The sequence below is a fragment of the Psittacula echo genome (assembly GCF_963264785.1).
Source record: "Psittacula echo genome assembly, chromosome: 11".
NCBI lineage: Eukaryota > Metazoa > Chordata > Aves > Psittaciformes > Psittacidae > Psittacula > Psittacula echo.
In genome coordinates, this window is record NC_137746.1 from 8,661,772 (window position 1) to 8,678,215 (window position 16,444).

At 39.3% G+C, this 16,444-nt stretch overlaps 1 protein-coding gene across 10 annotated transcripts in view; it reads right to left on the minus strand.

The window, feature by feature from the left end:
• The window catches only part of EBF1 (EBF transcription factor 1), a gene marked incomplete at its 3' end in the record, with an annotated part of 275,559 nt that overhangs the window by 84,810 nt on the left and 174,305 nt on the right, over nucleotides 1–16,444 (minus strand). For 6 of the 10 annotated variants that reach the window (XM_080626998.1, XM_080626993.1, XM_080626992.1 and 3 more), the window contains exon 8: nucleotides 9,097–9,238. In XM_080626998.1, coding sequence (XP_080483124.1) covers nucleotides 9,097–9,238 — 142 coding nt within the window. The remainder of the gene's footprint in view (nucleotides 1–9,096; nucleotides 9,239–16,444) is intronic. The other 4 variants (XM_080626996.1, XM_080626995.1, XM_080626994.1 and 1 more) reach the window with 1 other exon arrangement.

A 16,444-nucleotide genomic window follows, 5' to 3' on the forward strand; every position in this document is an offset into this window, starting at 1 on the left:
TCATTTTGCTCAATGAGGTCATGAACCAGCAGTGCTTCTATTACAGTCACTTTCACACTAAAGATTTGTTTTGTCACAAAGAGAACTATAAATTCCTGGAATGAAGGTGGGAAGCAGAAAGCACTAATTGTGACACACAAAGCTTTCTGGTTATGCTCAGCAAACAGTTTGGGTTGAGATTTTAAAAAACACTTTATGAAGTTGCACTACTGACCTAACGAAAGCACACTTTTTGCAATGCCATGCACTCCTGAAAATCTTGTATTCTGGATTTGGGCCGAACACAAAGCCTGTCTCCATTCCAGTATTAATTAGTAGTAGTTTATTTTTATTCTCTACTACTAACATTAATAATTTTCAGATGGCAATCCAGATTAGAATAACCACTCCAAACATTCCACTCTGGTGGTTCCATTTTCTGCATCAGTTTCTGGGTTTATGCTTTTAACTCATTTCCTCAGACACGGAGGAGCTTTGTCAAATACTCATTTTGTTGGGGAAACCCTTGGCACAATGGATAGTAAGAGAGAGACTTAAACGCTCACACTGGTCTTCTCTCAGTTCAGTGAGAGGATGTGCAGCCTGAGATGAAAAGAATCACGAGTTCATTATCTGTGAATTTTTCTAACCAGAATATTTTAAACTCAAATTTGGTGAAAAATTGTCATCTAAGCATTTAGTCCTGAGATTGTTAACGCTCAGCTGATGTGCAGCTTTAGACATAAGTTCCACAAGAACACAGACCTATCATAATCATCAGTTGCTTTGTGGTATTTAAATACTGAGATGCCTAACATGAAACATTTAGAGGTATCCAGATACCTGCAAATTGCTGTGAACACCATTCCTTGGTAATCATGACCTCGTACAACATCCAGATGAGTTCTCAAAAAAATCACTAGTTCTTGGCTTTCATTTACAAACCACAATTCACAAAACCTTTTCCTTTGTACTCTGCCCAAATCAGCAGGGGACTGAAGTGAAAATACATCTTTTCTCAACATAACGCAATAAAAGTATCCTATAATAAAAAAGCTGAATTAGAGGAATTTGTTCAGAAATAATATTAGTCATATTAAGATAATAAAATGGTTTATCATCTGCTGGTGTGTGCATTTTGGAAGTTTGGAAAAATGTCTGGCAAAACTTCACTGCCATACGGTGCAGTATCTCTCAAATATTTCTCTAATCCTAATGTCATTCTTCTCTCCTATGATGCCATTGTCTTAGTGACATGGTGGCCAGCAAAGTAAATTGAAATGTAATGAACGCTCATTATCTATGAATATTCATTGCCTATTTGAGTGCTACTGAATGTTCTCCTGTACTGGTAGCTGTGAAGTTTCTGCCAAACAGAATAGCAAAGGTTTTTTTACTTGCATAACTACTCCAGTTCCTCTGAGGTATGGAGAGAAACCTCAACCCTTCAGAAAGTGATTGGCCTAACTCTCCAAAAGAGTCAACTGTCATGGTGGTTGGAGAATTTCCATCCGAACTTTCCTCCTTTATCTGTCTGCCATAACAAAACAGGGTGGGTTTTTTTTCACTCAATTCTGTATCAAATTTTAATGACAGTTTTCCTCATGTTTTCTTCTTTTTGTAGTTTTGTGAGCACAGTTCTGAAAGCTCCTCTGAGAAATGCACAAAATGTGCTCTATCTTCATCCAGATACTATTTTTCCATGAATTCATGACATCCTTTTAACAATAGAGAGTAACAACATATCACAGCTTGACATCATTTAGATATTCTGGGGGAAGGGCTGTTTTATTTGTTATTTGTTTGAAAAATATAAAGGGCAGCAGCTGCTCATGGGTAGAAACTGCCCCACTTTATCTTTTTAAAACCAAGGTGTCTCCTGCTTCCACTGTAGCATTTTTTCCTTTTTCAATTGGACCTCACACTAGATCACTGGTAAAATGACTGTGGGAATCCTTTCTACTTGTGGTAATTGGAGTACCCAAACTTGACTTTTCAGGAAGTATTTCCATGGGCATTATGTAACAGCTATCCTTTTTATTAAAAATTAGAGTACTTCAAATGCTATCGCTTAACATTCCTGCAGCATAGCAGCAGCAGTATTAGTACATATAATGTACTAACATTTTAAATAATGAAAAAAGGTCGCAAACTCAAACCTCTAACTCCATGAATTACCTACAGTCAAATGGCAGAACTGAAATTCTGGAATCTTCTTGCCCAAATCGACCATTAAAAATCCACCTCCAAGAAAATAATTTCAATCCTGTTTTCATTTAGTCTCAGACTAAAAATAAAGTCTGAAAAATAAAAATTGCTGCAGCCAGATATTCTCAGCTTTTGAATACCTCTCCTTAATGGTTGATTTATGACCTAGACAAATGGAAACAGAAGATTTTCTGCTTTCTGCTAACAAGGGCAGCTCCACCTACCCACCCACCCAGCTCTTGTGAAATTCTCAGTAAAACATCCAAAAAGGAAGCAGGGTCTGAGCCTGCAGACTGCTGCTGTGCTCTGGTGAAGATTGAAAAAAGAGACATCAGCATAATTCAGTGGGGTACAATTTAGTTAACACAGTTTTAGTTACCTAAATTGGAGCTGTATGACTCTGAGCTCTGCTATGTTTTGGTAACCTGATGGGTCCCAATATATTACTCCTGAAGGGACTGTTTCAACCACACAGCCTGACATCCTGCATTTTGCCCATCAGAGAACCTCACCCAGCAATTCCTGGGTAAGGAATTACTCAAACCCTTAACCTCTCCCTGACATGCCCTACACTTTTTAGGAAGATACCACATCCTGGCTTAACATTTGCAACCTGCAGGGAACCTTCCACAGTTTTGGCAGCTTCAGTGGTCCCCAGAGTTAAAATCTTGTTGAGAACATTTTGGAGTCTTTATCTACAAATCCTCTCAAGTGAAGCACCTTAACTTTCTGGCCCTTTTTGTGTCTTCAGAGGGACAAATACTTGAACTCCATCTCAGTAGACATCTTGGACTAATCCAGCCCTGGTGTGCTCACTTATATTAGAAACATACAGAAAGACCACAGGGCAGCAAAAAGGTTAATATTATACACTCAGTGAGGTCAAGCTCTAAGAACACATAACAAGCCATTATGTAAAAAATTGCCTGAATTTATGAGTCACTGCATTTATGAAGGAACCGATATGAAAAAGACAACTTGGCAAAAATAAAGAAAATTATTTCCAGCTTGAAATTTTGCAATCCTTCAGTATATCAAGGCTCACTTACTGTTATTACTATCCATGTTGTGCAATGTTCTCAAAGTCACATTTTTTCCCCTGTGTATGCATAGAAATGTCCAACAACCCTAGGTATTCTTCCCTCATAGAAAATAAATTAGAAAGCAGACGTAACTCAGAATAACATACAAGATCCCCTCAAGTAGACTGGTAGAATCCTAATATTTTTTTTCAATATTTCCCTTCTAAATAATAAATCAAGCACACTACATTTCTCTATACGGAGTGATGCAGTGCAGAGAAAGCTTGTGTGTTTATATTTTTCACATAATCACAAAAACACTCTTAAGTGAAGTGCTAAGATATAACAGGTGCTTGCACCCATAGATGAAACAAGTCAAACATTAAAGTTTCTTTGTTTAAACTTGGCTAGTTTGTTAATGCAGTAATGCCTAACTTGGATTAAGAATCTGAACCTATGCATCTAACGGTAAAGCTTACCAAGTTTTGAAGATTAACCTTTCCAAACTTGCTAATGTTTTCTGCTTCCATCAGTATTGTATTGCAAATTTCATCAACTAGCATGGACACATGCAACACCAAAGGATTCAGGATTGAAATGGTTTAAATGGAGCTGCAACACCAAGGGATTCAGGATTGAAATGGTTTAAATGGAGCTGATAGAGGCATCCCCTTCATGACTCTCCACACTGCCAAAAATGCAGTGGATAATGTTGTGGTAAAGCCACTTAACAGTGCAAGAACCAGGTAACCAAGTCAGACTTCTGAGCATCTTTCAGGAATCATCAACTGCTGTGTCCAGCACAAGCAGCCAAAATCAAGATATAAAATGACTGTTCTCAACAATTCTGTTACAGTCAGGCTAGATAACAATGATACTTAAAGGCAGCCAGTCTCAAAGCTTTAGTTTAATGATTATCTTCTCAAAATAGTCTATAAGATGAGGAAAAACTCCTTTTTTATTAACCTAAACAGAAAATATCAACTAAGACACAGCCTAGCAACCATTTTTCTTTCAAATCTGAAGATTTAGTGGAAAATCTGTGAATGTGCCTACTGTGGTGACTGTGAGCTCTCAGATTGGCCAGGATGGGCAGGATTGGCAAGAAAAACTCTTTAAATGCCCCACTGCAGATGAAAGAATATATCTTATGTACCCAGCTGAGGCACAGCAACTACTACTCTTCACTTACTGTAGGAGGCTTTGCACCTGCAGACAGTGAACGATCTGAATCACTCATTACCATCATGAACTAAAACAACATTGTAAAAGCTTGGCTCTCTCAGGTACCACAATAGCGTGATCAAATAGTCTAGCCATGCACTATCATTTCTAGTATAAGGCAGCCACTAATAATGGTTTTGATCTATAATGACCTATTTTAGATACACACACACACATACACACAGACTTATGTACATTCTGTATTAAAATAATGGCAAGACACTGCTTTAGAAATCATGGCTGTCTCTACTTCCATCTGTAAATTCTGCAGTCATGTCTTACAATTTGTCCCTATTTCTACCCTGCATCTTTCAACTTTTGCTGCTGTTGAGATAACTTAGAACCAAATCACCAGCAAACATCACCATTACCTAATTCTTCTGTGCTCTCCTATGGAGGAGGAGAAGGAAGGAAAAGAAAAAGAAATAAAACTGTCCCTTTAAAACCCAAGCATTTAAGCTGCTTGTCAGTCGTCTTCCTGACAAGGCCACTTGAATGTATTCAGGAATATTTGCATAAATGCTCACAGTGAGTTCACCGTGGCAGCTAGCGCTAATGGTACATAAAGTAATTTAGTCACTTCTCTTAGGCATCCTGTCAGGGTGATAAGCACCCCCTCTTTGCCTTGTTGCATATTAGATCATTAGATAATAAAGTGTTAGAGCATGCAAACTGACAGGGTCTCAGGGACTATCATTTTTCGAGGGCATTACATTCTGCCAGTAAGGAAAAATAATAGAGAAACTGATGCTGCAATTGGCTTTACATTGTTGTAAAGCATTCAAAGATTTGGAGGAGAAAAGAATTTTTGCTTTGCAGCCATATGAGAGTTTGAACTGGAACCTTTGCAGACATCTGCAGTGGTGGACTTCATGCTGGTAAAACTGAAAAGAGTAGTTGCAAACCCTGTCAGAACTCTCCCCTTCCATAAGCTAGTCACTTAAATTCCATTGGAAAGATTTTGCTTTTAAAATTGACACCCTGGGATGAACTACAAGCTGAAACGTATTTTACTGGTTGGGGCCTGTTGGCTCGTTGCCATACATCTTCCTATATACGTAAAATTTAAAAAGGTCAACCACATTGGCTTTCTGGTTTACCATAAATATAAAACAAGTGAGAATCCAACTATTTGTGAATGAAAAAGTGATAATTATTGAAAACCACAGATTACTGTGGCTTACCCTATTTATACCACAGAGAGATGTATGAAATAATTGGCCTTTGCCAGCTATTACTTTTGAAAGATAGAGATATTTGTTTGAAATATGAGCTTCTTAAGAAGCCCACTGGTTTCAAGGAGGACAGTGTGTGGAAACGAAACCCTGATCTAGGTTCCTAGTTATATTCAGAGAAATGAGCTACGAAAAGGAACTTTCATTTTACTGTCCGACAAGAAAGATATAAATAGAGATGTGTTGGATGTCCCAAAAATAATCCAGGCTACCTGCTAATGAGACGGTAAAACCCAAATGTGGAGACACCAGGCTCCTGAGTGGCTCCAGAGGTAAAGCTTTCTTTCCGGTTTTTTGGCACCCTAAGTCTCTTTTAGGTGTCACATAAACTGCAACTCTGCATTTAAGAGCAGAATGTCCCAATACAATTTTGCAAGGAAAAAATAAGCTGGATATTGTCTAACTAAACTAGGCAACCAGCACACTCTCTTGCTACATCCTCTTGCCCCTTTCCCCAGTCCTCCCACAATCAAGCATTCATCGCTATTGAAATCAGATATTTGTGTTAAAAAGTTAAACATCTACAAAAGTACACGGGAATACATTTAGTCAAGGGCATATTGTAGTTAGAACCCAGCATTTAAAAACCTATGATCAGAAGTTGCTCACCAGAGCAATAAACCAGAAACAAACTAGCCATTACTGTGTTAGCTTCCCATTTCACCGTTGACAGATACTGTTCAGGTCAATCTGTCCTTCCCCTGAGAGAGGCAGAAAAGCTGGAAAGAGGAAAGGCAAACAAACTGTCTCTGCTACTGACACTTGAAGATACTATCTGAGATAAAAAATTCCCAAAACTGAAGAAAAATACTAAACTTTGGGACTCAAACTAAACGTAAAAATTCATTTCAGTGGAGGAAATTGTTACCTGTTCCAATGGGTTTAAGGTTTGTGGTGACTGCCCAAAATTCAACAATATTAAACCCAGTTGAGACTTTTGCTATCTTTGTTTTCATCCAGTTAAGTGGCTTAGACATCTGATATCAACATTTAAAAGAGCTACTGAATTTCTTTTTAATTCTTCCCTCTCCCTTCCCTTGGATTCAAATGTGCACAGAATTCCTGGAGAGCTGGATTGAAGGATTTAGGTTAAAAGAAAAGCCCCACCAAGCTTCTGGGAAGAGTTCAATTCCGCAGTGTGGAGGTTACTATTCAAAAGTAAGAATTTACCAATGGTTGCTTTATGAGGTTGCTCGAGAGGTGCCTGAGAAAGTAGATTAGAAAAATCACCTTTCCCACAAAATGTACACATGGAGATGTTTTGCAGATGTTGACTTTAAATGTTAGCACAGTAACTAGGGTTTGTGCAGATACGTAAGCATAGCATTATCTCTTTTTTGCTTCTTTTTCCTAACAGAATCCCTCAGATACTAGAAGTGGGAACAATAACTGTGGTAACATGAGATGCCGTCACACCATGCGTGGGAATAAGATCGTAAATGGCTGAGAAAGTAACTATTGCCTTGACCAAAAGCATGCACTGAGAAGACTGCAATGGGGAGAGAGGGGGAAAAATAAATAAATAATTTGGCATCTACTTTAGTAGGAACATAAGTAAAACATAGAAGTGCTTTTTTGCAAGACTACGCTTAATTCAAAGATTACAAAGTTGAACAGAGAGAAGTTTCCTTTTGTAATGTTCTGCCTTCTGCTAATTAATAAAGCAGAGCTCATACATTCCTTACAAAATTCAGCAAAAATTATGACAGTGGCTTATTAAATTAGGTTGTTGGCAGGATGAAAAAAAATTCTATAACATGAATTATGGCTGAAAATGGCTTATAGCCTACATAAAAAGTTAGAGCTAAATAAATACAGATGTAAGTTATGTTTATATAATGAGAAACGCTGCTGAGCTAAGAATTTTAGGTTAGTAAGTGTGAACTACAGACCTGATTCTGCAAACACTTATCAATACCCTCAACTTTACTGACACAAGAAGCCTCATTGATCCCAACAGGACCATATGTGTGCATAATCTTAAATGTATGCGTAAGTGCTTGCAGGTCTGATGCCTGAAAGCTTAAGCGGCATAGAAAGCTATTTTCACAGGAATTCACTGAGTAGTAGAAACCCACACATTTGCCCATTTCTCAGTATTAATAATTTCTTTTAACATGTCTAGTTAACATTTTTCTGAGTGGCATTCACTTTCCCAGAGAAAAATTTATCTGGTTTCTTCAAACTCTTTGGAAAAAGTCTATTTAATTATTCATCAGATCCTTGGCAAATATTTGTGAAACAAACCAGCATAAAGGACTGGTGCCTTCTACACTCAACTACTTCAATGGAAGCTGAAGGTACACATCTCTTAGAGGGAGCAACCTCCTATTGAATTTAGGTTACAAACAGCTTTGAAGACAAAGAGCTATTCTACCAAGCTGGAACAGGGAGAGGGGAGTGAAATGCCCTCTGTTTTTGTTTTGGTTTTCAGTAGTAGTCATCAGCTTTGAGGACAAAGAGCAAAACAAAACATTAATCAAACCCAGATTTTTTTAAGTACATTTGCACTTAACAACTCCCATTTTAAGCACCTACAGTCACCAGCAGATGTTCTCTTCCAGGACCAGCTGACCCTGTGGAAAAGATTACTGTCCTCCAAGTTGCTTCTAGCCATGCGCCCCCATCCCACCCTTGCTGGCATTTACTGTCTGTTCAGAAAAGCCAGACAAATTGCCTTGCACCATTTCTCCTTCAAGCATTTCAGCAAAATAAGCTAGATTGGCAAGCAGCTATTAAAGGGCTTAACTCAAATGAACTTCTTTGGACTGAAGGAGACTAGGGAGCAATCAGACAACCATCTTAGCTGGCATTTCCATGGTGGAGAATAGCTTGCAGCAGGGAGGACAACAAGCGGCTGCGTGCACACAGGGAACAGCAACTTTTTCAGCTGTTACAGCTGAATCCAGAAGAGAACACTCATCCATGGCTTGAGTAAGCAGATGGATTTCCAAAAGGGCTCTGCTTTCATTTAGGGCAATTCAGAGGAACAGCTGGATCTCCTAGAGAGCTCAGCACCCTATAGATAAAAGAAATCCCATCCAAAATTTGGGTGCTAAGCACTTCAGAAAATATGCAACATGCTTGATTTGCACAATCAAAAACCCAGGCAATTTGGGAAAGATCAGGCTCCGATGTGGGTGCTGAATAGATGCAACCAAAAAAAAAAAAGAAAAAAAAAAGAAATCACCACACTTCACTGACACAGACTCTGCACCATGTTTGCCTACAGGTTTGTTATTGCACTACATTTGGTGCTGACCTACTTGAAAAATTCCCCCTTTAGTCTGGAGGCCAGTCTCTTTGAAATCTCCAGTCCCAAAGGTATAAACTGTCACAGGACTATTTGAAACTGGTAGCTAGAGACACAAATCAAATAAATCCACAGTTAAAGTAGCAATGCCAACCAATGAAAATGATATGCCTACCATGTTCCAGATAAGAAGGCGTACCTTCCGAGGGATCAAGTCTTCGAGCTCTCCGCCCATGCTTGGAATTGTTGTGTACAAACATATTGTCCGACACTGCCAACACATGGCCATCAACATTGACTGTTGTAGACACCACAACCTGCAACCACAAGAGCAAAATGGAGGAAAATTTGAATATATATGTATGTTCTTTAAGAAGCACAGAGTGTAATAAACTCAGTTAAATAAATAACAGCTGGGAGCTGTAGAAAATTGCATAGCTATTTCGCATAATAACTGGTGCTTATGCTGTACAAATCTAACAAGAGACGCTATTGATGAGTGGGTCTTTGGCATCGAAAGCTTTTGATGCAGTTTTAAGTCAAATTGCAGAGTTTGTAGCTGCACGGCAGACAGCACACTGTTAACCATCATTTTAACAAGAGGATCTTTATTAAGTATTTTTTTCCTATATACAAGGGCAGCTGTGTTTCACCCTAAATTATCCTTCAGGTTCCATGCTGAAGTAGATAGAGCTGTTGACATTGCAAATGAGAATTGATTCAGAATAAAAGAAAACAAAAGGGTATTTTGTGAAGTTGTGATGAGAGTTGTTGCATGCCTATCCCCTTCCCTTCTCAACTGCTGTCCTCTCAATACAGTCACTACAGGTTATTGGAGTTGCCCAAATTTCTCCCAAGCTCTGTCTTAGGGAGTACATATAGGTATGTTTGTGTACACATACACGCTTGACAGTAGGGTCTTGATCTGGAGAACACAACCCTATTCATTCAGTGTTAGAATTATTTGTATTTCTCAACTTATCTCAGTGTCAACACCTGGGATTTGGTTTGAAGCAAGGGGAGGGAGACAGAAAAGCACTGCCCCGGAGGCAGTATCCGACACTTCTGCTCCCCAGAGCAGCCCCGAGTGGGAGAGGAGCCAACCCAGTGAGGGCAAACAGGAAAGTGTTGGGTCCAGAGTAAAAGACCCAACAGCTCAGAGGTGTCTAGAGGGACCCCTCAACCTTGAGGAGCAGCAGGCACTGCGCTATAGGAAATCCCCAATCAGGCTGGGCATACTCAAGACATGAACTGTCATGGAAGAAAGAGGGGGATGCATGGGGCAAGTCCCTGGCAGAGCTGCAAGCTCATCATTCCAGGTCTCCTCAACCCTGCTCAGATCAAGCAGCCTCATAGACTCCCTGGCTTTTATTCAGCCACCCCTTCCATAGTCTTTTCCCAACAAAGTATGTTATTCCCAGGGTTTTACCCCAGTCAAAGATTTGGCCTTCAGCTGGCTGCTGATTTGCCAGGAGCACACATCGTCTTCAAGAACTTTGACTAAAACAATAAGAAATGACCTACACTTCTCCTTACATTAAACAGGGAAAGGGATTAAAAACTGAAACCCACAGAGATATGTTTATTCATGTGACCTCTTACAACCAAATATAATAATTGTCTGTTAATTGCAGTTTCAGCTCCCACCTCATGCTTCGACATGTGAAACAGCAATCAGCAGCTCCTGTTTAATCCACCTATTATGTTGACTAATTAACTTTGCTCGACAGTTTATTTCTTCCTCCATTATCAGCCCCTGTCAGCCGCAAGCACACTGCCGCAAAGGGGGACCTCAGCCCTTTTGATTGATCACCGATAGATTGACATGCAGATTAATTTAATTAGAATCACCTCACTTGAGAAATGAAAGACAATGGCAAGGGGGCTAATAGATCTGCTCTTATAATGAGGCAAGCCTCCAGAGCCACGGCAGAGGATTTCTGATTTATTTTGCTGAATTCCCCAGTCGCTCTGAAAGGCTCTCGCTTTAATTGTTCTTGGTTTTGAGAGGCTTTAGCCTCTGAAGAGGTGAAATGCTTTACAAGGATTGGCAAACATTGCTTCAGCTCTCTCAGGAAGCTGCTGCCTCTCAAAGTTGGTCAAATGGGGACACTTAAAGGATCGCTTACAACAATTCAATTTCATCACTTGAATCGGATCGAAACAAAAAGAAGTTGAAGATTTTCCACCTATTTTTGACCACCAATTAAAATGTTCAAAAATTTGAAGTAAGCAAAGCCGCTAAACTGCCCATAGCTAATCCCAAAGTCTTTGTCTTTGAAAAGAGGAATACGAAAGACAGTAGTTCACATCTAACAGATCCGAAAATCGTCTCTCAGAATGGCATTCCAGACAATAGATTTTTGTGCATGTTTTAAATGAAAGATATTAAAATACAGAATAAATGATTCAAGAGCTCTTACAGATGGAAATTTGGGAAAAAGAAAGCACCAAACACTATAGGTAAGTTTTTCTGAAATCAAACTAAAGGGGGAAAAAAAACCCCAAGCCCTATATATAGAATTCCAAAAGGGATTTCAAAAGTAATTTATCCATTGCATTCCTGAGGGATAGAATAAAGTTTATGATATTTTCAATAAAATATGATCTTATAGTAAGTGGCTCAGGGTTTGCAATCTTATTTGTGCACTTGCAACCATTGTAAATTCGTTGCAACTGGGATTTTGAGCCAAATCCCTAGCTGGCATTGCCTGTCACAGCTGCATGATTTATGCCAGTTTCTTATCTTCCTCTGTGGGTCTGCTGAGACACATGTGAAAATTAACACTATTACAATTAATAACAATGGCTACAACGTAAAATATTTTCCCCATTCCTAAAGCCATACAAGTACACACAGGTTTACCACTGAAGCAAATCAATCCTGCGATGAAACCCAAACCTTTGAATGTTTCTAGAAACAGCATTCCAGAAAAATAACAGGTCAAGATTAATAATTTTAAGATAGGTCTCAAACCTGTGAAAATTGCATATAGAAGTAGCTGTCGCTATACACACACCATTCTACAGAAGGCCTCGAGGAAACAATCCTTGTGAGGTCAGTTTTATGTAAGCAAATCTACATGTAATTTCCCCCCCTCAGGTTTCCGCAACTGTTGATGTCACATATTTCGCATTATTTAACAGTGTCTTCCTACCTACCTCTTGAACAGACAGCTTGATTTACTGTTAAGAGACCACATTGGTGTGGTTCTTCAGTGTCGTTAGCGGAAGAAACTATAAAAGGAATCTCTAAGAGAAACTGCTTCCAGTCTCAGGAAATGTAGAAAAAAAAAGTGGTTACTCATATGTGTCTGTCTGAAAAAAAAATGATTATTCACAGTGCACCTGTAAGAAGCAGCACACACTTACTGCTCCATTCTTTATAACTGCAAAATCTCATTAATACAGGAATACTAAACATACACTGCACTAATGAAATATTAATGGCCCTAATTATTAACAGAGAAAAAATATACCTTGAATATTGTGTGCCACAATTACATACTTGGATCACTACAGAGCACTTACATGCTTACAAGTTCTACTCATATTTCTTAATCTAAAAAAATACTACACTCTCCTCGTTTTGATTTAGAAACGACTGGGATATGTTCAAGTTAAAGCACATGCTAAAAGTAATTTGTGGAGAAATCATAAAATTAGGGGGAGGGGAGAGCCAAAGTATATGTGCAATGGGCACTGAGGCATCCTAAAACATAGACCATAGCAAGAGGGAAAGGCACACTACACTTTAATAAATGATTAATGAGGTGCTGACACATTAATGTAAGCACAGGGACAACCAGGTCTGCCAAATCTCAAACCTTTCCAAATTTTGTCAACAAAACACAGTTTTAATTTGGGACAGGCAAACATGGAAAATGATTTTGAGCTTTAGCTTTAGCCCTTCATAGATTCTGATTTAAATCCTGTATCAACACCAGGGGAGACAGAGGTATGAAAGAAACACATCGGTTTACAACTTTCTTCAATGAAACTGGCACTATCAACTGCACTTACGTATCATTCAGCTCTGTGAACTATTCTGCTTGCCATTAAACAGTTCAGTTTATACTTTGGAGCTTAGTTTGAAAAAGAAATATTCAGAGACCAGGAGCCTGGAGATCAAGCTATTTATCCACGTTTAGCATTCAGCCTGTTTATTTTTTTATAGTACCTCACCTAATATATCAAAATAAAGCATTGCATGACTCCTCATTTTTAAACACAGCCCATTAAGCTTTGCTAACTGATTAAGACATAGCATGTTCCTTGGGCTTTCAATTTTCTCTGATGTACGGTGGGGGATCTAATATTTTTTGCTATGTCCCCAACATCCAGTGGCAAAGGCAGAGAAAATCTGATTAAGACGATTTTCAGGTCTGAAGTGTGTGATAGCATTAAACCTGTAACTCCAGTGTTTGCTGCTCTTCTGAAAGCTATGTAGAAATGGCTTGAGAAACATCTTTATTTTTCTTACCACTTGGTGACCTCTTCCTACAGTGTGTTGACTTCTTTATTCTAGTAACTAAAAATCACTCTCAATTTAACAAGACACTTAAAAAGGTGTCTAACTTAAAGTACATAAGTACAGTATATTCAGTAATTTTGCTCACGTGCTCAAGGACAGGCTGGGCACTTAATTACCTCAGCTCTCACTGCTATTTTGCAGCCTTTTTTTTTTTGCCTTTCCCTTCTCTGGGGATGGAGCCTTGCATGTCCAAATTCCATTATCTGGGATTCATGAAGCATCATCTCTGTCTCTTATGCAAATTTGCAATAAGACACAAGTGGCTTCAATTCAAACATGAGTGGCAGCGTCCCATGGAGGCAAATCAGCAGCCTAGGCTGAGAAAGAGGTTGTGGCAACAGAATCAAACAGCATGGCAATTTCTAAGTGACTTTCAAGGTTTTCATAATAAATGAATGTTTGGGGGTTTATGCAGTGACTCAGTCTGAAAAGTTTCCTCTAAATTAAAACTTGACATGTGTCAGTTTGCAAGCAGCTGTGCTAAAACAAGAACAACAAGATAACTAGGGCACCTGGGTTTCATTAATTACAATAACATACAAAACTCTTTAGGTTGTATGAATGAGGGTTTAGTGCTGAAAAATAAAATCTGGGCAGAGTTCACCCGTGATACCATCTACTTACTATTATTATTATTACCAGTGATTGGGGCACTACAGCCCATACCACCAAGACTGATGACTTATGTGATGAAGAATGCAAAACCAGACTGAGCTTTTACTCCATGGGGTTTCTAGAATAAAAAGGCAAGTTTGGACACAGGTGACAGTGTGTGATACCGCCCAATGTTTTGTGCAATTGCGCTGATGAGACAGAGATGAAATTATTTTCTCAAAATCTATCAGGGAGTCTGCAACACAGCTGAATACTCAACTGTCTTGAGGCCCTGCACAGTACTTGACTTCTCTCTAGCTGTCTCATTCTGCTAATAGAGACACAACTAACCCAGACAGGGCCAGCACTGCTCTAGCACACACTTTTGCTGACACTCGACACCATTCCTCTTGTCACATCCCTGGACATCTCAGATATGCAGAGAAATGCATTGCCTTCCAGGCCCGCGACTGCTTTTTATGTTAGGCTTATCATACCACTACATATACACGTGAAGTTCAGGATAGAACTGCCTAATTCTGAATGAAGTTTCTCACACAAGTTGTCTGAATGAACATATACTCTGCCTCTCCCCTGGGCTTTCTTAACCTAATACCATATGATAACCAGACAATTCCCCGCCACAGGAAAAAAAGGTAAAAACTATTAAGAAATGAAATTTTCTGCAGGGCTGATCCTTAGATAGTGCCTGAAAATAACTTACTCTCATGGTTTTTAACTAGAACGTTGACACAGCTATTAGAGACCTTCTAAGTCACTGGCAACACTTCAAACCTAGCTGATAGCAAACCCTCCACTGACTTCACAAGGGCCCAGGTTTCACTTGGTTCCTATACATTGTCTCAAACATCTAGATGCATCATAACTACTATGTGTACATTTGGTCCTTTTCACCCTAAGAAATGATAAATGAAGCCTGGACTCGGTAGGGTCTGGCTGTTTTATTTTAACAAGTTTATTGCTAAAACAGCAACAAGTTCAAAATTAAAAAAATTAAAAAAAAAAAAAAGAAAAAAGGAATAAGGAAAAAAAGGGAAAATAAAAGAAACAAAAGTAGCTTTTGTAAAACAATAATCCTGGGCACTTAACAGAATGCTGCAAGCTTCAATACCACCCTGCATTACAGTATGAGTGGTTCGCTTGGCTGAAAGTGATTAATTTCTTGAAAATGCTAAGGTCACACTAATTGACATGACCTGGGTAATTAAGCAGTCTCTGTTTACACATGGAAAGCTCAACTGCTGTGAAGCTGGGTTTGTATGACAGAATGTCTTTACAAGTCAAGAGATCAACAACCTTTCCTATGTCCTACCTACTCGCTGACACAGGCTCCTGATTGCTGTTCTGAGAGAACATGCAAAGGCATTACCATATGAAAATCAGCCTCAAGCTTGGACGAGCACAAACCCAGCAGCGTGTACATGTTGTGAAGCAAGCTCTGACAGGCCCCAGGGGTGACTGCTTGGCCTAAATCCCTGTGCTGGTGAGAGTCCTTTTTCTACTTTCTCTTTCAGTGATAATGCCTTCTTGAATCACAGGAGAAATGTGATGAAGGGAGGAGTGTGGCGTGAGAAGCCAAGGGCTCTGCCATGCTAATGCTTGCTCTTATACTGATTAATTTAATCCCTGTGGCCACATATCCTCACTTCTTCATGTCTGTGTTCAAAGGGGCAAAAAACACCCTTCTGCCTTCCAGCATTATTGTGATTAAACAGTCCAACAAAGGACATATGTTCAACATATAAATAATATTGCCATTTACATAACATTTAGCACTTTTATTTAAGTGCAGTAATGCTGAAAAAGAAGGAAACAAGGTCCTGAGCTACTGTAGAAAGCAGCTGTCTTTTGGAGTTGTCTTCCTCCAAAGATGCATGTGGTCCACATGTTCTCAGAACCCGGAGGCAAATCCCCTCTGACAGACTCTATCATGTTTTCTCCCTGGGCCACATAGACTCCTCTCATCAAAACAGAAGGTCCTTTGGCTCTCTATCCCATAGTTTTATTCAGCACATGCTCAGGTAAAGCATTATTGGCACAGTCAAAGGACTATATTGGTCCAAAGGACCAAGGTTGGAGCAACTATTTCTCAGCATTGCCACCACACCAGTCTGCTGCCAGCCCTGGGGAAGGCAAGTGCAGACCATCTTCCAAGGGACAGCACTGTATTTGATCCCAAACATAGTCATGGACATAGATGGAGCATAACAAAATGTCCTCGGTGATCTGAAGCTGTGTTCCCAAGTCCCACTGCCATATCCTGCAACAGTGGGGAATTACCAGCCAAAAGCATCTCAAGAAAGATACAATTAATGGCAGGTTTTTCCAAGTGCTGACTGCAGGGATGGACCTTCAGCTCATGGATGAACTTTTG